The sequence below is a fragment of the Oryctolagus cuniculus genome, chromosome 7 (assembly GCF_964237555.1).
Source record: "Oryctolagus cuniculus chromosome 7, mOryCun1.1, whole genome shotgun sequence".
NCBI lineage: Eukaryota > Metazoa > Chordata > Mammalia > Lagomorpha > Leporidae > Oryctolagus > Oryctolagus cuniculus.
Genome location: NC_091438.1, coordinates 133,401,810 through 133,427,467, shown reverse-complemented (window position 1 = coordinate 133,427,467; position 25,658 = coordinate 133,401,810). Strand labels below are relative to the sequence as shown.

Sequence of the window (25,658 nt, the reverse complement as noted above, 5' to 3'; positions counted from 1 at the left end):
ATTAGAACTTTTTTTTTTTTCTTTTCTGCCTGTCCATTTCCATTAAGGGTGCCGTTAGCCTTCCAGTTACCTAGGCTTAAAACCTCAACCCCATTTTTACGCTTCATCCTTCCTTTATGCCCCACATTTATCAGAATGCAAAGTTCTGTCCATTTGTCTTTGCTGGTCATGTGTTTCCTGGATTCCCACTCTCCTACTTAAGTGCATGTCTCCTGAGCTCTCCCCTCAGCTGTTGAGGTAACTTCCTACTTAATCAGTGACCCCTCTGGTACTCTTGCCGTCAGCTAGCTGCAGGTAAATCTTTTTATCATTTGATGACTTCCTGTTGCCCAGAAAGCAAAATCCAAACTTCTTAACCCAACATTTAAAGGCCTCTACTATCTGACCCTAACCTGCCTTCCTTAGTTTCCACTATTATTCTTGCTCCTTATATCCTTATATTATGTAAATATAATATTTAAATATATTCTCTTCTCTTTTTTGTTTTTTAAAGATTTATTTATTTATTTATTTATTTGAGAGGCAGAATTACAGAGAGAGGGAGAGACAGAGAGAGGGCTTCCATCCACTGGTTCACTCCCCAAATGGCTATGACAGCCTGAGCTGGGCCAATCTGAAGCCAGGAGCTTCTTCTCGGTCTCCCACATGGGTGTAGGGGCCCAAGGCCTTGGGCCATCTTCTGCTGCTTTCACAGGCCACAGTAGAGAGCTGGACTGGAAGAGAAACAGCTGGGACGTGAATTGGCACTCATGGAATGTCAGTGCTGCAGGCAGAGGGTTACCCGAGTATACCACAGCACCAGCCCCTGTTCTCTTTTTTAATATACTTTACCAGCATCCTCCGTGAAATGCTTTAATCAATCTTCCTTTCCAGGGAACTTTATTTCCCTAACATAGAATAACTTCTGCCTCTTTAGTGGCCCCTTGCATTATGATGATACTTTATGTACTTACCTCCCTCGTCCATGATCTCTCTTAAGTCATGATTTGCTTCTCATTGGCATTTTGATGATGTTTTCTTTACTACTTATTCCATCCTCCTAGCCCAATGTAGTTTCTGGACCATTATTTTAAAGAGAAATACCAAGAGTAGTTGGTTAGAGACATTCTAAAGACTTACTTGGATTCCTTAATTTTGAATATTTGATACTTGAAATTATTTTGACATATCTCTTTGATACCCTAAGTCTTACTACATTGAGTTCTTCACACTTACAGATTGCTAAACCTGGTTTTTGGGAACTGGGGAAGGAGTTCTAGTTTGTAGCATTTGCTCTGCAGACACTCTCCTCACTCATAAGTGAAGGTAACAGAGACAGAGAAATGAAGACTGATGATGTTTTGATTTCTTTAAACTTCATTTTGATCACATGTTCAGGTGATAAAGGTGCTGCATTCCATTTTGATTTGTGTCAGTGTGTAAGAAGAAAAGCATTAGAAGATCTGATTATAACCCTCATATACTATTGCTATTCACTAGATGATTGGACAGATTTTTCTTTAAGCCTTCAGGGTCCAGTATTTTTCTTATAATAGTGGAGTAATTATTCTAACTCCTTACAAAGTTATGACAAGATTGGAATGAGATAATTCTTTGAAAACAGCAATGCTACATAATGCATGTTCTGTTTACTATTGGTATTTTTGAACTGTACCTCCTAAAGACTATTCTGTTACTGAATCTTTTACTATTATTAGTCTTAATGTAACTTTCTGCTTCAGCAGCTTGTTCTATATATTTGTGTAGGCAAAAACAGCTGGAAGATATCCTGGTTCTGGCTAAACAATTCCACGAGACAGCTGAGCCTATTTCTGACTTCTTATCTGTCACAGAGAAAAAGCTTGCCAACTCAGAACCTGTTGGCACTCAGACTGCCAAAATACAGCAGCAGATCATTCGGCACAAGGTAAGAAGTAGTTACAATAAATGAAAACACAAAGCTAGACTAGAAATCCTAGAAATTAGAAAACTGCCTACTGCGTTCTGTAAGATGTGTTTTAAGTTTTATGTCAAATTATTAATGGGAAGAATCACATCTTTGAAGTAAAAATAGAAATTGACTAATAGGCAGCCATCCAAGAAAACCACTTTTGTTCCCAATTTTTATATTATTTTTGTAATACATGAATTTTTGAAATTTAATTTGTTATATCATTTGTTATTCATTGTTTCATGTTTGCTTTTCAGTTACTTTGTTGTTTCTGTTATTCATTCTTTCCATCTGGATTTCCAGGCTCTGGAGGAAGACGTAGAAAACCATGCAACAGATGTGCACCAGGCAGTCAGAACTGGGCAGTCCCTCTCCTCCCTGACATGTCCTGCAGAACAGGGCTTGCTGTCAGAAAAGCTAGACTCTTTGCAGGCCCGGTACAGTGAGATTCAAGACCGGTGCTGTCGGAAAGCAGCCCTGCTTGAACAAGCCCTGTCTAACGCTAGACTGTTTGGGGAGGATGAAGTGGAGGTGCTCAACTGGCTGGCTGAGGTTGAGGACAAGCTCAGTTCAGTGTTCGTAAAGGATTACAGACAGGATGTCCTGCAGAAACAGCATGCCGACCACCTGGTATTCATGTTTTCCATTCTTCTTGGTTATGTTACTAACTTATTTTATAGTTTTGATTTCTGTTTTTCTTCATTTCTTTCTTTTTCTTTTCTTCTTCATTCCAAACACTTTGAATTTTTTTTATACACAAGTGCATAGTTTACAGAGTTGGTGTTAAATAGTAATCCTTTTTCGGATGAGTCCATGGGAATATTTATATTTAACAAACTGAATTGGTAATTCTAGAAAGTGATACAGGATATAGTCAGAGGCTCTCTTAACCTCAACTTGTGATTGACATCACTAGGTCATGTATCTCTCAGTATCCATTTGAGCAGTTTTTTGAAAGAGAATGTACTTTAACAAAACCAGATTTACCTAAATAGTGTCCAGGATTTGATCATGCAGTTATCACTTTAAAAATGTTTTTTAATTTATATGCTGAAATTCTAGGGATTCTGTATCATTTTAGTGGAAAGCAGAGTTTTCCTTTGCTATTCTTTTGATAGTCTAAGATTTCTTTTGCTTCATTGACTTCAGTGGAGAAAGTTTTTTACCAGGCTCTGATTTAAGTTGATATGTTCTTGCTGACTTTCTTCTCCTAAACATCTGTCTTAGTGTTTTGTTTTGTACATAATAGGACATTTTGCTGAATTCCGCTGCTACTTGTCTTGGGTTCATGTTTGGTGCCTCACAGATTGGTAAAGCTGATTTAATCCTAAATCTCTTCTCAACCAGAACAAAGGAAGACTGCCTTTAAGTATCTGGTTTAATTATTTTGTAGAATCAGTGGGATAACCAAAGAGATAAGAAGGGAATCTGGGCCGGCGCCGCGGCTCACTAGGCTAATCCTCCGCCTTGCGGCGCCGGCACACCGGGTTCTAGTCCCGGTCGGGGCGCCGGATTCTGTCCCGGTTGCCCCTCTTCCAGGCCAGCTCTCTGCTGTGGCCAGGGAGTGCAGTGGAGGATGGCCCAGGTGCTTGGGCCCTGCACCCCATGGGAGACCAGGAAAAGCACCTGGCTCCTGGCTCCTGCCATCGGATCAGCGCGGTGCGCCGGCCGCAGCGCGCCAGCCGCGGCGGCCATTGGAGGGTGAACCAACGGCAAAGGAAGACCTTTCTCTCTGTCTCTCTCTCTCTCACTGTCCACTCTGCCTGTCAAAAATAAAAAAAATAATAATAAAAAAAAAAAAAAAAAAGAAGGGAATCTGTTGTTTAAACTGGTGTTCTTCTCCTTACTTTAAATTTGACCTTTAAGGGTCTCAAATTTCTTTCTCTTTGTTTGGGGAGTAATGATGTTCTTTCCTTTCAGGCTCTAAATGAAGAGATTGTTAATAGAAAGAAGAATGTAGATCAAGCTATTAAGAATGGTCAGGCTCTTCTAAAACAAACCACAGGTACTTTGAGAAGTGCATCTCTTATCATCTCTGTGGTCCAGGGAAATAAGCACCCTGCATTAGCCACCTCTCACTGATTGTATTACCCTGTGCTCCAAGGTGGGGCTGACAGCCTGTTCTCATTTACTGCTAAATCTTTGCAAAACCAAAGACTTAGTCTCTCACACCCAGTTATAGATAGTGATCCCCTCTGCCCTCCAGGATCTCCAATACCAGTGCTCACTGAACAGTGCTGGAGTTCTGGAAATACCAGCAACTGAACTCTGATCCTATAGTGATCTCAGAAGTGGCTTCTTTTTATCAAGTGAAAGATTTATTTCATTTCCCACTTACCCTCCATGTGGGATGTTAGGTGACATCACTACCACAGGGGGAGAAGCATATATAAGGTTTAAACTCTGATTTGAAAAAAGAGAGATTAAAAGGACTCCCGCATCTTTAGATCTCTTCCATCAGAATGATTGTGTGCCATCTTCCACAGGTGAAGAAGTATTACTTATCCAGGAGAAACTGGATGGAATCAAGACTCGTTATGCAGATATCACGGTCACGAGCTCCAAGGCCCTCAGAACTTTAGAGCAAGCCCGGCAGCTGGCCACCAAGTTCCAGTCTACTTACGAGGAACTGACCGGGTGGCTGAGGGCTGTGGAGGACGAGCTGGCAGCCAGTGGAGGACAGTCTCCCACAGGGGAGCAGATACCCCAGTTTCAGCAAAGACAGAAGGTGAGCCATCATTTCACTGTAAAAGGAAAAAAAGTGTCCTCTTTGCCAGAATCCTTGTTTTATCACCTTTACACTTAAATCTAAATCAGAATTTCTGCCTGCCTCCTTCTTATTTACTCACGGGCATTAAGGTTTGATGTAAAACTGTGTAAAAGAGCACTTGTTATGGTTTGAAGAAGAAAGAAGTTGAGTCAGAGACTCGTAGGAGGTTTGCTTTGTGTGTACCATTTTCTAATTTACCTGTATGGTTCATAATCCAAAGAGTGCTTCATGATTTTATTTGATTCTCCTGCAAGATCTAGTATCATTCAAGTTGTGCAGAAATACCATGTAGGTACGTCTTAAGTTAAATACCTAGAGTTAAAAGTATTATTTACCATTTCTGTGGTAGTGGGAATAAAAAAGAAAAGAACACTTACTTGTTTTACAAGAGTCAGTCTGGCTTAAATTGTGCAAATAATTCTAGCTAAGCAGCAGCTAAGCCTAAGGGATGACTGAAAAACCTGAGACAAGAAAAAAAATAACTGAAGGAAGGAGGTCAGTGCCCTGCTGGGATGAGAGGTAGAGATAGCGCTTTACACCCAGCACAGCTGCTAATGTGCTTAATTTAGCAAAGAATGGCCTGAAAACTTTTTTCCCTTCTTAGGAATTAAAGAAGGAGGTCATGGAGCACAGGCTGGTGTTGGACACAGTGAACGAGGTGAGCCGTGCTCTCTTAGAGCTCGTGCCCTGGAGAGCCCGAGAGGGGCTGGATAAACTTGTGTCCGATGCCAACGAGCAGTACAAATTGGTCAGTGACACCATTGGACAAAGGGTGGATGAAATTGATGCTGCTATTCAGAGATCACAGCAGGTAATGTTTGTAAACACTTGGCATTAATGTTTTCATCAGTGAGGATAGGTGTGTGAGGTACAATACCTTGATCCCTATAGCTACTGCCTCAGGAACAAGAAGAATGAGACCAAACTAAATCTGATGTGACTGGCGTATTTCAGAGGTTTGTGAGGGTGAATCCAAGGCTGATCCAAAATACTCGACCCCTTTGTATAGAGAAGAACTTAGAGACAAGTCTATGTGAGGCCTTTCTTCACCACTACCCTCCTAAGACAGATTAATAGTGAAGGGAGGAGGTGATATCGAGACCTAAAGGACCAAGTGCATCCCAGTCTTAGTTTGATATAATCAACTGTCTTAGCATTAGATGGAAGAGGGGAAGGAACCAAGAACTATAATTACTATCAAATATGCAAACCAAAATAGCTGAGCCATCCAAAATAGAACCCTCTCAGTAAACACAGGTGTCATATTTCCCTTGATCTTTTTTCCTTCCTGCTTTCTGGAAAAAAGATACTTGCTTTTTTCTGTAGCTGGATGTGCACCTATTAATGTGTCATGTCATAAACACACACAAATTAATAAACATGACTCCTTGGGCTCATGGGGATAAGCAAATGCTGTCTGAGCCACATGGAAGTTTGCTTTGATTCTAAGTATATCTGCAGCATATCTTCCGTGTTATCCTTGATCTTGCCCAGATATTTCAGTATGAAACTTATGCTTGGGAGAAGCTTACTTTTGTCTTTAAATGTTAGCATAGATTGGCAGAGTTGAAGGGGAAGAGATATAAGATTGGGGATATTCATGAAGAACAATCATATAGAACATGTTTCTGGTTGTTGTACAACCATGGGAAGGTTTGATGTTCTTCTGGGGACTTCTTCAGCTGAGGGAGTTTTTCCAAGTTAACTTGACTCAGCTGTCTATAGCCATGCTCAGTTTATATTTAAACGTCTGACTACTAAAACTACAGTTCAATTTATGGGTAGGGAAGAGGGCTGGCAGGAAGAGAATGCAGTCTTGTAAAAGCAATCTGATTAGAAGCATATTTCTGTTGAAGGGTGTTAATGTCTGTTGTTGTTTGTAGCTGTGAGACCAGTAACTGAGATCTGTAACTTCTTTTTAAAAGGACAAAATATGATCAGTTCTGATTTGTCTGCATCTGGATTTGTGATTTTATGAAATTCTTCCCATTTTTTCTTTACTTTGTGAGATATAGACTGTATTACTAAAAATCCAGGCTTTTTGGTATTGAATAATTTAAATTTCTAAGGAGGCCCTGACTGTGTATAATTTTTCCCTTTTTTCCCTCACTATGTCTGTTAGTATGAACAAGCTGCTGATGCAGAACTAGCTTGGGTTGCTGAAACAAAACGGAAACTGATGGCCCTGGGTCCAATTCGCTTGGAACAGGACCAGACCACAGCTCAGCTGCAGGTGCAGAAGGTAAGTGTGACACCCATGTGTCCACCATGCCCTGAGCTAGGAGAGCTCCCAGGAGCGTAGAGAGACTAGGAGAGTTTCTGATTATCCAAAGTCAAGTGGAATGATTTAATGGCATAATTGTGGATAGAAATTTATTTTACAGATACTTTATATGAAGAAGAGATTTTTGGCCTTGTATTAAAGGAGAAATAGGCTTTTGGATGATTTTTAGGAGGGAATATATTTTTGTAAGCTACTGAAAAGGTGTTGGATAGGTGAAGTGTCAAACTTTCTAAGAACAATTTTTTAGGTGGCTTTAAAACAAGGAATTTTTCACAGGTTCTGTCTTACCGTTCACTGACACAGGCCCAGGTTCCATTTACTTCCTGACCTAACTCCCGTTTACTTTTCAAAGGCTTTCTCTATTGATATCATTCGACACAAAGATTCAATGGATGAACTCTTCAGTCACCGTGGTGAAATCTTTGGCACATGTGGGGAGGAGCAGAAAGCTGTATTACAGGTGAATTTCAGTTATTAATTCACCATATTGGGTTTTTATTGCTCATAGTGAATTAGAAGAACAATTGTGAAATGATGGTTAAAGATGTTTCCCTTTTTGGCTTTCTTGTTACTGATTGTTATTAAAGGACAATTTTTGATTTTCTGAGAAATTCAAATCCCTAGTCCTGTGTTCATACATGTCTAAACAGCTATACTGTATCACGTGAAATATAGTGCAAATCCATCTTCTTTATGGCTTCTTATCCTCAGTCTATAGGGAAGTGGCTTTGTATTACTTCTCAAGATATGTATGGCAGGTTTTTCGGACCCACATTCGGATACTAGTTTTTTTCTTTAAGTCCTTCTAAAAGGTCCTATACGTATTTTTAAAAGGATTGACCCAAGAGAGTTAGTGTATAGACCAGTTTCACTTGTTTTGAAAGGATATAGTTAACCATATTTCATCAGGAGTTGTGCGACTCATCCTAGCTATTTGAAACAAGAATACCAGGTTTCTGGAGACTTTTTGATCAGAAGAAAGACAAGGGAAACTTGATAGGCAAAGGCTTCCTCATAGCCCTGGAGATACCCTGTTCTGAACTGATCTGTTACAATAATGGTTTATCATTGTATGTCTTTACTAAAACATTAATTTTTCTTGCTTTTCTTGTGCTATTTTACTATCTTTTAAACTGTTTTCAGATTTTAAACATTGAAATAATATGTTTGATTTGAAAATTAGAAAATTCAGATAAATTTAAAGAAATAAAGATCACTTACAGTGGCACTACTATAGGCCATATTTGTTAATAACTTTTTGTGTGTATTCCTTTAGACTTTTAAATGGATGTATGCCTACTTGTTTTTCTTAAAAGGCAGTTCCATAATAGTAAAACTTACACCTTTCTTTTCTTTTTCACAGGAAAAGACAGAGTCTCTAATACAACAGTATGAAGCCATTAGCCTGCTTAATTCAGAGCGTTATGCTCGCCTAGAGCGGGCACAGGTCTTAGTGAACCAGTTTTGGGAAACCTACGAAGAGCTCAGCCCCTGGATTGAGGAAACTCGGGCACTAATAGCACAGTTACCTCCTCCAGCTATTGATCACGAGCAGCTCAGACAGCAGCAAGAGGAAATGAGGGTAAGGAGCTCGCCAAGTTTTATTTTCCTGCAGAACTTAAAGTGGGCTTGCTCTGTAATTTACTGAAAAACAAAATGTGTATCAGTGTCTGCTAGGTGCAACTTTTTTTTTTCAACTTTTATTTAATAAATATAAATTTCCAAAGTACAATTTTTGGATTATAGTGGCTTTTCCCCACATAACCTCCCTCCCACCAGCAACCATCCCATCTTCCACTCCCTCTCCCATCCCATTCTTCATCAAGATTCATTTTCAATTATCTTTATATACAGAAGATCTACTTAGTATGTACTAAGTAAATATTTCAACAGTTTGCACCAACACGGATACATGAAGTCAACTGTTAAGCACAACCTCTTTGAGCAATAAAAATGTGTATCTGAATTATTTCCTTTGATATTTAATTCAAATTGATGAAAGAATAAGATTGTGGAGATGTTGAGAACTTAGATATTACAGTGCTAAAGAAAGAACAAACTAAAAGGGAACTTAAAACATTTCTGGGAACAATGGACTCTTGTTAAACTCAGGGTGTGGTTGGGTGACTGCACTTGATGAGGCACCAACTCGAGTGAGAACTATGAAGGAATGTCAGAAAGCATTTGCTGTGTATGGTTAAGACAGAAGGGAGATTTACAGACATCTCAGCTAATGCTGTTGCCCTTAAAGTTTGTTTCTTCTGGTGCATGGCTTGTGCTTTTTGCTACCCCCATATTCCTGTAAGTGGAAGAATGTAAACTGGAAGTAGTCAGAACAAAGTCTGCGAGAGATTGGCTTGCCAGGACTGTTGCTATTCATTGTCTATCCTGCTTGGCATCTCTGATTCTGGGGATGCAGACAGATGTTAAACCATATAAGGTGCAAGATAGTGTGTAGACGTATTTATGGTACAGAAGAGGGTAGGATAGCCTTGTAAGTGTCAGACCAAGACTTACGACTTGTGTGTTTTTTGATTCTCCACAAATAGTGAGATCCTGGGACTTGCTGGTTTTTAGCAGTTTGATTTATTCCTCAGAGTTGGCATTGGCTCCAATCAAATTACCACACAAAGAAACTGGGCATTTGGGCTAGCAGTTAGGAAACCCACATTCCACATCAGAGTACCTGGGTTTGATATTTAACTCTGGCTCCTAACTCCAGCTTCTTGCTCATGCATACCTTGGGAGGCAACTGTGATGGCTCAAATAATGGGGTTTCTACCACCCATATTGGAGACCTGGATTGAGTTCCTGGCTCTTGACTTTTTTTTTTTTAAGATTTATTTTTTTTTTATTTGAAAGAAAGAGCAGTAGAGACAGAGAGGTCTTCCATCCACTGATTCATTCCCCAAATGGCTACAACAGCCTGAGCTAAGCAGATCCGAAGCCAGGAGCCAAGAGCTTCTTCCAAGTCTCCCATGTGGGTGCAGGGGTCCAAGGACTTGGGCCATCCTCCACTGCTTTCCCAGGCATGTTAGCAGGGAGCAGCCAGGACTCGAACCTGCACCCATATAGGATGCCAGTGCTACAGGCTGGAGTTTTAACTTGCTGCACCACAGCACCAGCTCCAGCTCTTAACTTCTGTCCCCCAGCCATTGCAGACATTTGAAGATTGAACCAGAAGATGGGGGAGTTCTTGCTCTTGCTCTCTCTTTCTCTCTCTCCCTGTCCCTCTTCCTCTTCCTCTCTCTCTCCCTCAAAAATATATGCTTATTATGTTTTAATCTGTATTTCTTTCCATAGCAACTAAGAGAATCCATTGCTGAACACAAACCTCATATTGATAAACTACTGAAAATAGGGCCACAACTAAAGGAGTTAAACCCTGAGGAAGGGGAAATGGTGGAAGAAAAATATCAGAAAGCAGAAAACATGTACGCACAAATAAAAGAAGAGGTGCGCCAACGGGCCCTGGCTCTGGATGAGGCCATTTCCCAGTCTGCCCAGGTATGTGTCTGTCTGAGACTCCTGCAGCCTTCAGTTGTGTGTTAGTCTAATCAGGAGTTCTCTGAATCAGTTATGCCTCTGTGCTTAGGAATATCCAGACCAGCATGCTGGTGATACATGTACATTTCCAAGAAAGTAGGAAGCTTTGCCTACTTGCATTTTTATTCCCAGGAACGTGAGTCTGTGGGCACTGTAAGGAGGTTAAAATGCACCTTGGCTGATATGTATGTCTGTTATTGGTTTCCCTGAAACTCTGTGCTGTGATAATCCTTTAGCAGAGATGATTTTGGATAAATTTACCTTGTAGATTGAGAAGCAGTGATAGCCTCAGCAGACTTCAGGTTCCTAATAGCCTGTTACTTTTGAGATTTAAAAGCACCACACATTAGTTTTCTTACTCAGGGAGCCGCCTGCTAGCTCCTAGAGCACAGAATGATGCTTGAGTAGGGAGAAGTCAGAGCCAAAGAGAAACATAAACCACCAGCAGTGGATTTAAAGCATGTAACTACATACTGTGCAACTAATATATGCGTATTACTGTTAGTGGCACTTTTGTCATGTCTGGGTATTTTATTCCTATGTTTAGTCAGTGTTCTTGGTTAATATTTGTACTCACTCAAGTTTCTCCCCCCACCTCCCGTCCCATCTCTCACTCACATTGTGGAATGTGTTACTTTGTGTGTTGCTGCCTGCTCCTGTCTTCCCCACATCGTCACATTTCATTGTTGTGTTGACCGCGCCCACCATTACAGATTACAGAGGTAAGGTCCCCACCCTCTTTGGGATTAGGGTATTCTTATAAAACTGAAAATCCAGGGCATTGCCTATAAGGAAATTTTCCTTAACTTTGGTGAATTTGATTAGTGCAATTTATTATGCCACTTTCACCTGGGGGTGGAACTGAAAAGTGATGGGAAGTGATTTTGTTAAGGAAATCCCACTATGTCTTTTCAATTTTACATTTAAAATTGATAAGCCTTACTCTAATTAATGAATACAGAGTTGATTTTAGATACCTTTTTTAGAGACAAGCATATCTGTTCTGACCCCTTTTGTCCCCTCTGTGCCATATTACAAATGAAAATTTTACAATTGTAGGCATGTTATTCAAAGTACCAGAAAAAGTAGGAAGGTAAAAGTTAGATCTGGCCTGCCTTAATTGTCTTTTCATCATGCGAACATTTTCCTTTCTCACTGTTCCATACAGTGGGGTTGTTAAATTGCATGCCATAATAGTTTTAAACTCCAAATCATGCAGTTTATTAAGTTCCCCATCCATTGACACAGCTGGTGGAGGGCATCTAACTCATTGGTCTAGTCTGTTGCATGCACCTGTCATCTGAGATGTTGACACACTGACTCTCGCCAGTTTCATAGTCTTGTCCCTTTCTTGTCACATTAGTTGACAGAAAAAAAAATGTGGCAGCACCAGATTTGAGTTGATTTCTGGTGAATTAGTTAATATTTTAATTATCAGCTTTTCTTTTTTCTGATGTGCCAGCTCTGGTGTACTATGCCCAAAGCAGTTTGTTAGCCAAATCCAGTGTGTAACAGCCATTGGGCTAGGCTGAGCACAGGTTATGCTTAATAGTAAGAGAATTATGGCTTGTCTTCATTCCCTAACATTTCCTCTAAGAAATGAGGTGAATTGCCATGATGGCTAATGTTCCAACATTTGTTTAGTTCCACGATAAAATTGAGCCCATGTTGGAGACGCTGGAGAACCTTTCCTCTCGCCTGCGGATGCCACCACTAATTCCTGCTGAAGTAGACAAAATCCGTGAGTGCATCAGTGACAACAAGAGTGCCACTGTGGAGCTAGAAAAACTGCAGCCATCCTTTGACGCCCTGAAGCACCGTGGAGAAGAGCTCATCGGGCGATCCCAGGGAGCAGACAAGGATCTGGCTGCAAAAGGTGCTTGATGGAGCTCATCATTTTTAAAGAAAATCACTAGATAAATTCCAGGATGTGGTTTTATCCAACATCCCACCAGATGTGTTTCAGTGAAAGCAAGAGCCATCCCCAAGTGATGAGTATTCCAGAAAGCCATTTGAAGTCACTTAGAATTCAGAGCACAGTTTCCCATTGAAACAAGGTTACAATTGGTAGTTAGATTCCCAGGCCAGGAAACAAATGCTCCTTTAACCCCTAATGTGAGTAAACTACAGTATCAGTAGTGGGTAGAACTACCTTTTGTAACACTTTCCTTAGGAAGCATGCCACAAGTCCCACACAGCACACTGGAAATAGTTCTCTTCTCAGCCCCTTTATAAATGAAAGGTTTTGTAAATTAGCAGCACCTTTATATCACGTGGCAGTCTGTTTCCAGACTACTCTGTGATCCCTTCATGTAGGAGACCAACATAGGCAGAAAATGCTAACTCAAAATAATAAAAGTAAAGCTAAGGTAGAGAACTAGAGCTTTTTGATAAATATTTCCTTGAAAGTGTCAGATTTAGATGGACGTGCTTATTCAGGTGTCATCTTTACCTCCTCAGAAATCCAAGACAAATTGGATCAGATGGTATTCTTCTGGGAGGACATCAAAGCTCGGGCTGAAGAGCGAGAAATTAAGTTCCTTGATGTCCTTGAGTTAGCAGAGAAGTTCTGGTATGACATGGCAGCTCTCCTGGCGACCATGAGAGACACCCAGGATATCATCCATGACTTGGAAAGCCCTGGCATTGACCCATCTATCATCAAGCAACAGGTTGAAGCTGCTGAGGTAAGGCAAAAACAAAACCCTATCTCTTATGTCTTAGAGAAAAGCATTTTATCTGAGAATAAACAGTGGAAAATAAGAATCGATCTTGGATTCATTTTCCAGCAATAAGAATTGTTACTGGGGGTTGGTCCTGTGTAACAGCGGGTAAAACCACCACCTGCAGTGCCAGCATCCTGTATGGGTTTGAGTCCCAGCTTCTCCTCTTGTGATCCAGCTCTCTGCTATGGCCTGGGATAGCAGTGGAAGTTGGCACAAGTCTTTGGGCTCCTGCACCCACATGGGAGACCCAGAAGAAGTCTTGGCTCCTGGCTTCAGATTGGCACAGCTCCGGCTGCTGCGGCCATTTAGGGAGTGAACCAGCAGATGGAATACCGGTCTCTCTGTCTCTGCCTCTCCTTCTCTCTCTGTAAATCTGACTTTCAAATAAAATAAATAAATCTTTAAAAAAAAAAAGAAATTGTTACTTTGACATGTTTTTGTAGTCTTTTGAGGGAGTCTAATTTTTGCTAAATTCATTTCTTATCCGTTTAACACAAAGACAAGCCTATCTTAATATTCTGTCTCTTCTTACATTTATTTATTAAGATTTACTTATTTGAAAGGCAGAGTTACAGAGAGGCAGAGGTAGATGTAGAGAAAAAGGTCTTATATCTGCTGTTTCACTCCCCAGATGGCTGCAATGGCCAGAGCTGAGCCAATCTGAAGCCAGGAGCCAGGAGTTTCTGAGTCTTCCACATGGGCACAGGGACACAAGGATTTGGGCCATCTTCTACTGCTTTCCCAGGCCATAGCAGAGAGCTGGATAAGAAGTAGAGTAGCTGAAACTCAAACCAGTGCCCACATGGGATGTCGGCACTGCAGCTTCACCCACTACACCACAATGCCCCATTATTTATTTATTTTTATTTCAGCTATTTTTCCTTATAGAAATTCTCCTCTGTACCACATCAGTGCCAGTCCATGAATCACTCTTTAGGACCTGGTACAGAACTGACTTTCTTCCAGATTATATAGCCTAGCACTCCTGTTACGCTGGACTGTCTTTCAGCACTCAAGTTTGTGACTTGTGCTGAATTAGTTTACCCCTGTTGTTAATCTCTGTAACAGACTTCTGGCTATAGATTTTAATCTCCTTGGAGGCAAGAAGGGATGAGCATTTGGTAAATTACCGAAGCTCATTGTACTTTTGCTATACTGTTTTGTATGTTTGCGTATGTATCTGGAGTGTGTGTGTATATATGGGAAATAACCTCCTGGAGCCTGAAGCTTCACCATCTAGAAAGTGAAATATTATTATAAACATTGAGAAACTTTTGTGAAGCCACCAGTTCTGCTAAACATCTGCTATTGATGAGGGTATAAATTACATTTGCAAAGTTTGAGAAGTTTTGTTCTACTCTGTTTTGGCTCATGTTCTGTTCGTTTCCATGTAGACTATTAAGGAGGAGACAGATGGGCTGCATGAGGAGTTGGAGTTCATCCGAATCCTTGGAGCAGATTTGATCTTTGCCTGTGGGGAAACTGAGAAGCCTGAAGTAAAGAAGAGCATTGATGAGGTGTGGAGGAAGGGACAAGGATTCCGTGAAATGTGGTGGCCTCGGACTGGAGAGTGGCAATAATGGGAAAATCTGATTGAGTGTTTTTTCCCTAGATGAATAATGCTTGGGAGAACTTAAACAAGACATGGAAAGAGAGGCTAGAGAAACTGGAGGACGCCATGCAAGCTGCTGTGCAGTATCAGGACACTCTTCAGGTGAGAGGTCAGGAGGCGGCACCAAGGAAAGACAGGTTCCATTTGCCCTGTGTCATTTTCTGAATCCAGCACAAGATTGGACTATCTTCTTCAAATGTGAGACAGGTTTCCCACTTTTAATGAGAAAAGTACTGACGTGTACAAATTTCTGCTCCTCCTGCTGTTTCTGTCATCCTGCGTGCTCACCATACCTGTCCTTCAGCTGTACGGTGAAGCTGGCCGTACGTTGCCTGCTTGAAGTTCCAAGCCCAGGTTATCTGGAGATACAACTTGGCACAGTAGCTTTAGGACATCGTGAGCTAGCTAGCTGCCAATGAGAAACACTGACCTTCGTTCAAATTGAGTTCAAGGGTACTTCTAAAAGTTTGTAGAAAAACAGAGTTAAAAGTTTATTTTGGTGCCAAAGAATTTTGAAATCCACAAAGCTTTTTCATGATACACATTTTCCTTGAACTTTACAAAGACTACTCAGGTGTTTGTATGGACTTCAAAAATTTTTGCACCAAAGTAAACATTATCTTCTAATTCCATTTTCCAAGAGCTTTTAAGTACCTCGTATTTCTAGATTGTAGTTTATTTTTGGCATCATGCCAATAATGTTGACTCTATTCCCAAATCCTGATGTTTTTGGAATAAAAATCATTCTCCCTTACCTCTGCCCCTTAATTAAACCACAGATGGCATAAGGTGCTTTGATTTAACTTTTATGTTATTAGGAATCCTGGCAGTTCTCTCTTGACTCCCATGTTTTGTTTTTGACTCTTTGTAATTTTATTTTAGGCTATGTTTGACTGGCTAGATAACACTGTGATTAAACTCTGTACCATGCCTCCTGTTGGCACTGACCTCAACACTGTTAAAGACCAGCTGAATGAAATGAAGGTTTGTATGTGGGAATGGGATTTGAGAATATTGCTCCTTTTTCATTTTTAAAGGCTTGGTTTGATGTTAAGTATGTTTTTAATAGGAGTTCAAAGTGGAAGTTTACCAGCAGCAAATTGAGATGGAGAAGCTTAATCACCAGGGTGAGCTGATGTTAAAGAAAGCTACTGATGAAACGGACAGAGACATTATACGAGAACCACTGACAGAACTCAAACACCTCTGGGAGAATCTGTGTGAGAAAATTGCCCACAGACAGGTAGGGTGCATGGTAGAGTCGGTAAATGAGCTATTACTGCCTTTTCTCACTTCCTAACCAATGTTCCCTTTCTGTCTTTTTCTGAGTAGCATAAGCTAGAAGGTGCTCTCTTGGCCCTTGGCCAGTTCCAGCATGCCCTAGAGGAACTGATGAGTTGGCTGATTCACACTGAAGAGTTGTTAGATGCTCAGAGACCAATAAGCGGAGATCCAAAAGTCATTGAAGTTGAGCTCGCAAAGCACCATGTAAGTATTTTCATTTTTCATCTCTACTCTCTTAGTTTGAGACCAGATCCAGCCACCAGAGGAAGCCTTTTGATGGTGTGTGTATCTTAGAGAACCAGGCTTGGTGATATCTGTAGAGATAAATTATGTTGTTCAACATGTTTTAGGTCCTGAAAAATGATGTTTTGGCTCATCAAGCCACAGTGGAAACAGTCAATAAAGCTGGCAATGAGCTGCTTGAATCCAGTGCTGGAGATGATGCCAGCAGCTTAAGGAGCCGTTTGGAAACCATGAACCAGTGCTGGGAGTCAGTGTTACAAAAAACAGAGGAGAGGGAGCAGCAGCTGCAGTCGACACTACAGCAGGTACAAGCGTCATCCAAGCCAGGTCAGAAGATCTGTGCAGATAACATCTGAAAGAGAGCCTAAGTCAAGGCAGAGAGAGGAAAGCAATATGAGGCAGAACCCCCTATATCTTAAGAGGGAAAATCCTTTCTGTTCTGGAAAAGAACTGCTTTTGAGTGGAGGTTCTTTCGGTACTCATTTGTAGCCCAGTCTGTAAACTGTTCAAGGTTAGTAGGTCTGCACTGTAATACCTTTGTCACAGATTCAGTTTTTTTTCCTCAGATCAAGTCAGGTTCCTCCTCATTTAACAGCACCTTGGTCAGTTAGTCAGTTCATCATCAGATTATAGCAGGTGTCTATAGTATGTTATAGAGAGGTTTTTTTCCTGCCAAGGGCATTTAGATATTTATAACATCATTCATGAGTCTTACGAAATTATCAACTTAAAAATCAGGCTGCTGAGTTTCGAGTCCTGTTTGCATTTTGAGTCCTGCCTGTGGTTGTCTTGGCAAGACCAGACCAAATGATTTCATAGGCCTTATATGGCCTGCAAGCCGGATGTTCCCCACCCTGGTAAAGAATTCAGCTTGATTGTAACAGTAATTAAATAAATCAGCCCCATAGTAATCCCAGCAACAGAATACCTCTGCCTGAGAACAGACCAAAATTCCTCCTCAAAGTTCTCATATGATCATCTTGCAAGTTTACTCTTGAAACTGAGAATTGACTGCTGATATCCTGGTATCTTTCTCTCAAAAGGCCCAGGGTTTCCACAGTGAAATTGAAGATTTCCTCCTGGAACTGACTAGAATGGAGAGTCAACTTTCTGCATCTAAGCCCACAGGAGGACTTCCTGAAACCGCTAGGGAACAGCTTGATACACATATGGTAAAAGCAATTCTTGAAACTGAGCATAAGCAGCCCTTATTCAGTAGCCCCTTTCTCAATGCACAAAGATAAATTTATCTGAGTGTTTACAAAGTAATACAGTAGAGTTAGAGAGAAACCTTCCATTCTCTGGTTCACTTCCAGAATGGCCAGGGCCAGGTCAGGGTGAAGCCAGGAGCTTCATATGCTTCTATCACATGGGTAGTAGGGGCCCGGATATTTGGGCCATCTTCCACTGCTTTCCTAGGTGCATTAGCAGGGAGCTGGTTCAAAAGTAGAGCAGCCAGGACTCAAATAGGCACACATATGGCATGCTAGCATCACAGGCAACATTAGCATGTTGCACCACAGTGCTGGCCACCCCCTCCCCTTTTAATGCCCCTCATCTATAGGTTTTTAGTACCTAACCATAGGCAACAGTAGTGACAGGGAAGAGTTAACGGGAAATACATTGGTGAGATGGAAAATTTTTAATTGATCCCTTTGGTTGACACAAGAATATTGACTTGAAGTTGAGAGGATCAGAAGACTAAAATATGACACAATGTGTTTATATTTCAGAAGACTCCTTAGTGGAGATTTGGGGAAATCCAGTAGATATTGGCAATATTTCAAAAAAGAATGCTGAGAACAAAAGGCAACATAATTTCCAAGCAAATCCTTCATGAAAAGGAGAAACTATTGGGGTCTATTTTTATAATCTCTGATCCTAAAAATTGTTTTTCTCTTATTTACTTGGTGACAAAATCATTTTACTGTTAAGGGAGATGCATTTTTCCCTAGTGCTCACTCAGCAGTTTAACTGAATCCAGAAGAAAAGTTTTTTGTCATTTGAGGCCTTCTTGGAATTTTCCAGACTGCTAGTGAACCTGTGGGGGTGTCTTCCCCAGAGTTAGCATTATTGATATCCTCCCTGCCTTTTCTCATAGGAACTGTACTCCCAGCTGAAAGCCAAGGAGGAGACTTACAATCAGCTGCTTGACAAGGGCAGACTCATGCTCCTCAGCCGTGGTGATTCTGGATCTGGCTCCAAGACAGAACAGAGTGTGGCGCTCCTGGAGCAGAAGTGGCGCGTGGTCAGCAGTAAGATGGAGGAAAGAAAGGTATTGCCACAGAGCACACCATGGGATTGCGGTGTCTGAGTCGTGGGCCTGGTGATTGTGTGTGGTTACCATCTTGTTTCTGTAAAGATCTTTGCATATTCCAACAGAAGCTGCAGAACCAAACCCCGCCAAGCTGGCCTCTGACTAATCAAGCTCTCTTTTCTGCCATTAAGTTTCCATTTTACATTCATGTCAAATTGCATTGATACTGTTTATGATTAATTATGAGTTTCTTTTCTATATCTACCAGTTAAGATGTTAGTACCTGGTAACGCTTTAGTCATGGACTTTAAATCACATGCTACTCACCAGTTTGTCTTCTCACTCAAAAACAAGGTTTTGCTTGAGTTGGTGACTTGGAATTGGGAAGGTGGGGTCAGGCCACATAAGGAGAATGACTACTCATTCTCTACAAGGAATTTGATTTCTAGTATCAATGCAGTGTGGAAAAAAATTTACTAAAAATCAAGATGGCTTCTTGCCATTCTTCAAAAATCAGTTCCTTTTCAAAAACAGAGAACTATAAATACCTTGTCCTGAATTATTATTTTTTGGAGTAAAAATGTGGGGGAAAAAAAAAAGCTTTGTCAGATCAAGTGTGAAATGTGCGTACAAACCTGTTTTGCACATAATAAATACTTTCAGAGCAAGTGTGTACTAGGTTTTACACTGGGTTTATTAGTGGGAATAATAAATGCATGGACCCTGTCATTGTGAAACTACTAGGCAGAAGCTCATAAAGCATTTAACATATAAGTGAACATTTTGCCAGATTAGAATCCTTGTAGTGTAGGGTTGGGTAATTTTGTTATGAAGAATGGCCAGGGGCTGATGTTGTGATGCAGCAGGTAAAGCTCACTCTTGGGATGCTCGCATACCGGATCAGAGTGCCAGTTTGGTCCCAGCTGCTCCACTTCCCAAATGTGTCTTGGAAGTAGCTGTTCCTCATCATGGAACTGGTCAAACAAAAACTGGGCATCAAGGATATTTGTTTCTGATTTTGCAGAAACATTAAATTTCAGAATCACCCAAGTCATTTAAGTAAGTATGTATGGTGCTCTATTAAAGACTACTGTGTGGAAAAATTCTTGACATCTAAGAGCTTGCAATGCCTTAATTTCTAAACGTTCTTTTAATATTAATTTTATTCATTTTAAAGGCAGATGGCTGCAACCACCAGGCCTGAGCCAGGCTGAAGCCAGGTGCCAGGAGCTTCATCTGGCTCTCCCACGTGGGTGGCAGGGACTGCTTTTTCCAGGCCATTAGCAGGGAGCTGGATCAGAAGTAGAGCATCCAGGACATGAACCAGCACCTGTATGGGATGCTAGTGTTGTAGGCAGTGGCTTTACCTGCTACACCACAGCACTGGCCCTGATTATTTGTACTTTCAATGACATTAATTAATGTTTGGGTGGAAGAGGGGAGCAATTACAAGATTAACCTGAAAACGCAAAGAGGAAAATAAAAGTCATACATAACCCAAACAGAATTAACAGCAGTTAGCATTTCTAGTGTACAACTTAGGGTTTTTCTGTGTATTTTCATTTTTGGTGTCCTATCAGGATTTTGCCTTGCCTGCCTCATAGATGGGTAAGAGTCAGAAGTGATCACCGAGACGCTGGGGTTAGGGTCTCTGAGAATAGAGCTTGTGGACCCTGAAACCGGGGTTTGCTCTTGTCCTGACAGTGCAGTTCTTTTGCCATCCTGGGTGGGTGAAAGTGGCCAGTAATTTACTTGTAGTGTGGTCAGATGTCTGCCTAGAATGTCATGGCTTCTTTTAATGACCTTTCCTGCTTTCAGACTTGGGCTTTTTCATGTGCCTTGTTTTCTGAAAGCATGTATTTAAGCAGAGATCACAGCAGTGGACATTATCTTTGGGGTAACGTGCTTTTCATTTAACCATTTTACACCACAAAAACACATTAAAGGAAAGAACCTGAGACTTTGCCCAAAGCAAGTTACAGATCTTGCAGCTGTCCCCACTGAAAGGTCTGGTGACTTAGCATTTGCTGAATAGCTTTATTCCTGTTTGTTTGTTTGTTTGTTTTAATGTCCCAGGAAGTGTGGAAGAGCAGAGAAAGGAAGTCCACTGCTAATTGTGCCGTGTTTTCCACGAACACAGTCCTTATCCCATTGTTCAGTTTCAGACAGACATTGAAATGTCCCCTTCTTTACAAACAAGGCATGTTTGGAGGTTGATTAAATGAGGCTTCCTTTTTAGAGATCATTTTATGTGGTGTACAGTTCATACTTTTGTTACTGAAGCTATAATTTCTGAATTTGGCACTTTTTCTCTTTGTGTGTTTTACTTAAAAATTCAGTCAAAGCTGGAAGAAGCTCTCAACCTGGCAACAGAATTCCAGAATTCCCTACAAGAATTTATCAACTGGCTCACTCTAGCAGAGCAGAGTTTAAACATCGCCTCTCCTCCCAGCCTGATTCTAAACACTGTCCTTTCCCAGATAGAGGAGCACAAGGTAACTATGACATGATGGTGTTGTCTGCCTTTTGAAAGGGCTAAAGGATAGGAATACTTCTTTATGTTACCTTTCATTTAAAAAGAGCATTGTTGGTCCTCTCCAACCCAGGTTTTTGCTAATGAAGTAAATGCACATCGAGACCAGATCATTGAGTTGGATCAAACTGGGAATCAGCTTAAGTTCCTTAGCCAAAAACAGGATGTTGTTCTGATCAAGAATTTGTTGGTTAGCGTCCAGTCCCGGTGGGAGAAGGTTGTGCAGAGATCTATTGAAAGGGGCCGATCACTAGATGATGCCCGGAAGCGAGCAAAACAAGTAAGTGTAAGAAAAACATAGTCATTTATTAAACAACTTTGAACTGTATGTATTGAGTCTCTGGAATGACTCTCATATGCAAGTTATGTACTTTGCATATTCATTCATTATTTCTTATATAACTTCAGTTCCATGAAGCTTGGAAAAAACTGATTGACTGGCTAGAAGATGCAGAAAGTCATCTGGACTCAGAACTGGAGATATCTAATGACCCAGACAAGATTAAACTTCAGCTTTCTAAGCATAAGGTAAAGCAGTTCATTGTTCTTAGGTATTCACTAAAAGTTGTAGCTTACACAAAAGGAATCAGAACTAGTTAAAAAAAAAAAAGCAGGTTTTGCCACACAGTTGAGTTGTTTTGTTGTTTTTGTTTTAAAGATTTATTTATTTTATTTGAAAGGCAGAGTTACAGAGAGGCAGAGAGGGGTCTTCCGTTTACTGGGTCATTCCCCAGATGGCTGCAATGGCCGGAGCTGAGCCAATCCGAAGCCAAGAGCTTCTTCCCCATCTCCTGTGGGGGTGCAGAGGCCCAAGGACTTGGGCCATCTTCCTTTGCTTTTGCAGGCCATAGCAGAGAGCTGGAACAGAAATGGAACAGCCAGGACTCAAACTGGCACCCATATGGGATGTTGGCACTGCAAACGGTGGCTTTACCCACTACGCCACAGCACCAGCCCCCCTAGTGAGTTTAAACCACAATTTAGGACACATGTATCCCCTATCAGTAACAAGTCCTACCTGTTTTCTTTTCTTTCTTTTTTTTTTTTTTTTTTTTGACAGAGTGGACAGAGAGAAAGGTCTTCCTTTTTGCCATTGGTTCACCCTCCAATGGCCGCCGTGGCCAGCACGCTGTGGCCAGCGCACCGCACTGATCTAAAGGCAGGAGCCAGGTGCTTATCCTGGTCTCCCATGGGGTGCAGGGCCCAAGCACTTGGGCCATCCTCCACTGCCTTCCCGGGCCACAGCAGAGAGCTGGCCTGGAAGAAGGGCAACCGGGACAGAATCCGGCGCCCCAACCGGGACTAGAACCCGGTGTGCCAGCGCCGCTAGGCGGAGGATTAGCCTATTGAGCCACGGCGCCGGCCCTTGCCTGTTTCTAATCCAGCTTCCTGTTAAGGCACACCTGGTGAGAAGCAGGTGATGGCTCAAGTACTTAGGTCCCTGCCATACATTTGGAGGTCCAGATGGAATTCCTGGCTCTTGACTTTACCTTTGGCCTAACCTTGGCTATTATCAGCATTTGGGGAGTGAATCAGTAGATTGAAGAGTTTGCTCTTGGTTCATGTGCATTTCCCTCGCTCTCTCTCACTCTCTCTCTCTCTCTCTCCCCCTCCCTCCCTCCCTTTCTTTCTCTCTCCCTCCCTTTCTCCCTCTCTCCCTCCCACCTTCCCCCCTTCAAATAAATAAACTTTTAAAAAGTCAATTGGCTAATGATAAAAAGTCAAGATGATGAAGCCAGATTTTTTGTTTTATATCTAGGCATTGTAAGCACTGTCTAACAATGACATTTGGCTTTTTTAAAAGTTCAAATAAAGTGGTTATGAGCAACAGGTGCCTGTGGGCTTTTAAAAATTGTTATATACTACTGTATGTGACATAAACAAAAATCACAAATTTATATAGAGTAAACTATCATTAACTTTAGGTCAAGAAGTAGTGTTATTCCCACTGAAAACTCAAAAAGAATTGTTTTTTATTCCAAGTCAAGACATCATTTGAATTTTAACATGTTTTTCTCTGCTTTCTGGAAACATAGGAGTTTCAAAAAACTCTTGGTGGCAAACAGCCTGTGTACGATACCACAATTAGAACTGGCCGAGCACTGAAAGAGAAGACTCTGCTTCCTGATGATACTCAGACACTTGACAACTTACTGGGAGAAGTCAGAGACAAATGGGATACAGTCTGTGGCAAGTCTGTGGAGCGGTGAGCATGAGTGTCCCCTTCCTGTGTCTTTATGGCATCCCCAAAAGCAACTTGAGAGACTGTCGCCAGCTCCCATCAGGAAGAGAATTTGTCAGGAAGAGAATTTGTACCATCTTTTTTTTTTTTTTTTTTTTTTTTTTTTTTTTGACAGGCAGAGTGGACAGTGAGAGAGAGAGAGACAGAGAGAAAGGTCTTCCTTTGCCGTTGGTTCACCCTCCAATGGCTGCCGCGGCCGGCGCACCGCGCTGATCCGAAGCCAGGAGCCAGGTGCTTCTCCTGGTCTCCCATGGGGTGCAGGGCCCAAGCACTTGGGCCATCCTCCACTGCACTCCCTGGCCACAGCAGAGAGCTGGCCTGGAAGAGGGGCAACCGGGACAGAATCCGGCGCCCCGACCAGGACTAGAACCCGGCGTGCCGGCGCCGCAAGGCGGAGGATTAGCCTAGTGAGCCACGGCGCCGGCAAGAATTTGTACCATCTTGATAGCTCCAGTTACTTCAAAGGGAGTTATGAAACAATTTGAAGAAAATGTATTAAAATTCTCATTTTAGGCATGTTTTAGAAAGAGGCCTATAAAAATCAAGCCAGTGGTAATAGAATATGAGTGACTAAAATATTTGGAAGTGCGCCGTTTGTAATAGCAACAGGTGCCTCGTGGAGAGTGCTCACCGCGTGTCAGTGCTGCTTGAATTACTCCATGGAACTGTAATACCTGACTCTTACTGAGCTATTATTACAGAATTGGTGCCAACAGGTGCCTGCTAATCATTTAATCCTCTTAGCCACTTGGGTGGATTCTGATTTTATTCCCACTTTACAGATGAAAAAATGATCATAAGGAGGTTTCTTAACTCCCCCCTCCAAGATCACTCAGCTACTGAGTGAAAGAGCTGGGGTTTGAACCCAAGCAGTTTGGTTTGAAGAGTTGCACTTTTATTCATTCAGGCCACTGTGCTATGCTAAATGTGAGAGTCTCTCTGCACTATTTGTACTCCACCGATTGGGGTAGGTTGACGTAATCAACGTCAGACCTTGGGTGTCAGGGTGGGTCTGTGTGTCATTAGACTGTAAGATGCCCAAAGAGCGTCTATGCCCATACCCTGCACTATACTTAATCCTTTCTAGAGAGTGGTTTGTTTAAAGATGTCTGGGCATCTCTCTTAATCCCTTTTTACTCTACTTCTAACTGTTTTAACATAGAAGTCTCTCTCTGTATAGAGTTCAAGCAATATTCCCTTTCAGCAGTCAGACTTGTAGGCCACTCATAAAAAGAATCCTTAAAAATGATGGGGCTCATATGCATTTCTCAGGCAGCACAAGTTGGAGGAAGCCCTGCTGTTTTCGGGACAGTTCATGGATGCTTTGCAGGCCTTGGTCGACTGGTTGTACAAGGTGGAGCCACAGCTGGCTGAGGACCAGCCTGTGCATGGGGACCTCGACCTTGTCATGAACCTCATGGATGCCCACAAGGTGAGGAATGAGATCTGGGCTGCGTGATTTTTATTAATCCACTTCTGGACCTAACAAGCCTAACACCACACACGCCAATATTTAGTATGACCTACATGTCTGTCGTGTTGAGCTGCATAATATTCTGTTTCAGCACAAAGTATTCAGCAGTATCTTGAAATCACATCAAATTCTTCTGTGCACAGCTGATGGTGTTCTTTTGTATCTCCCTTAATTCTGGCAATGTTAATATAATTATTCCTGTTTTACAGATGAGGAAACTGGGACTCAAGTTAGGCAACTTATCCAAAGTCACGCAGCTTATAAATGCCTGAGCTGACATTTATTTTAGAGCCAGGTCTTCTGGTTGTTCTTTCCTACACATTGTTCTGCCTCCCTCTGTGCATAAAAGATGCATGATTACAACCTACCAAGGCAATGATTACCCTCTCTGTAGTTTTACTTCTCAGATTCAAACATTCTCCAAGCAAAGGAATTTTCCAATTTTCTTTTCTAGGTTTTCCAGAAGGAACTGGGAAAGCGAACAGGAACAGTTCAGGTCCTGAAGCGGTCAGGCCGAGAGCTGATTGAGAACAGCCGTGATGACACCACTTGGGTCAAAGGGCAGCTTCAGGAACTGAGCACTCGGTGGGACACCGTGTGTAAACTCTCTGTTTCCAAACAAAGCCGACTTGAGCAGGCTTTAAAACAGGTGAGAGGAGGTGGCTGGGCCAACCTAGTGGGTGTCTGAGCTGACTCATTATTTGTTCATTGGGATCAAGTGTAGCCAGTCATGAACATAACAAAGTCGAAAATGAAT

General features: G+C 41.7%; 1 protein-coding gene across 44 annotated transcripts in view; it reads left to right on the top strand.

The window, feature by feature from the left end:
- Positions 1–25,658, top strand: part of MACF1 (microtubule actin crosslinking factor 1) — a 407,445-nt gene that overhangs the window by 349,354 nt on the left and 32,433 nt on the right. For 40 of the 44 annotated variants that reach the window (XM_070078713.1, XM_051857940.2, XM_051857924.2 and 37 more), the window contains 25 exons: positions 1,747–1,906; positions 2,234–2,560; positions 3,851–3,935; positions 4,417–4,658; positions 5,305–5,511; positions 6,823–6,942; positions 7,337–7,444; positions 8,348–8,566; positions 10,288–10,491; positions 12,175–12,406; positions 12,991–13,217; positions 14,651–14,773; positions 14,869–14,970; positions 15,751–15,852; positions 15,938–16,111; positions 16,201–16,356; positions 16,503–16,700; positions 17,439–17,567; positions 18,497–18,670; positions 20,992–21,147; positions 21,259–21,465; positions 21,594–21,713; positions 23,222–23,391; positions 24,700–24,859; positions 25,356–25,550. In XM_070078713.1, coding sequence (XP_069934814.1) covers positions 1,747–1,906; positions 2,234–2,560; positions 3,851–3,935; positions 4,417–4,658; positions 5,305–5,511; positions 6,823–6,942; positions 7,337–7,444; positions 8,348–8,566; positions 10,288–10,491; positions 12,175–12,406; positions 12,991–13,217; positions 14,651–14,773; positions 14,869–14,970; positions 15,751–15,852; positions 15,938–16,111; positions 16,201–16,356; positions 16,503–16,700; positions 17,439–17,567; positions 18,497–18,670; positions 20,992–21,147; positions 21,259–21,465; positions 21,594–21,713; positions 23,222–23,391; positions 24,700–24,859; positions 25,356–25,550 — 4,297 coding nt within the window. The remainder of the gene's footprint in view (positions 1–1,746; positions 1,907–2,233; positions 2,561–3,850; positions 3,936–4,416; positions 4,659–5,304; positions 5,512–6,822; positions 6,943–7,336; positions 7,445–8,347; positions 8,567–10,287; positions 10,492–12,174; positions 12,407–12,990; positions 13,218–14,650; positions 14,774–14,868; positions 14,971–15,750; positions 15,853–15,937; positions 16,112–16,200; positions 16,357–16,502; positions 16,701–17,438; positions 17,568–18,496; positions 18,671–20,991; positions 21,148–21,258; positions 21,466–21,593; positions 21,714–23,221; positions 23,392–24,699; positions 24,860–25,355; positions 25,551–25,658) is intronic. The other 4 variants (XM_051857938.2, XM_051857937.2, XM_051857930.2 and 1 more) reach the window with 1 other exon arrangement.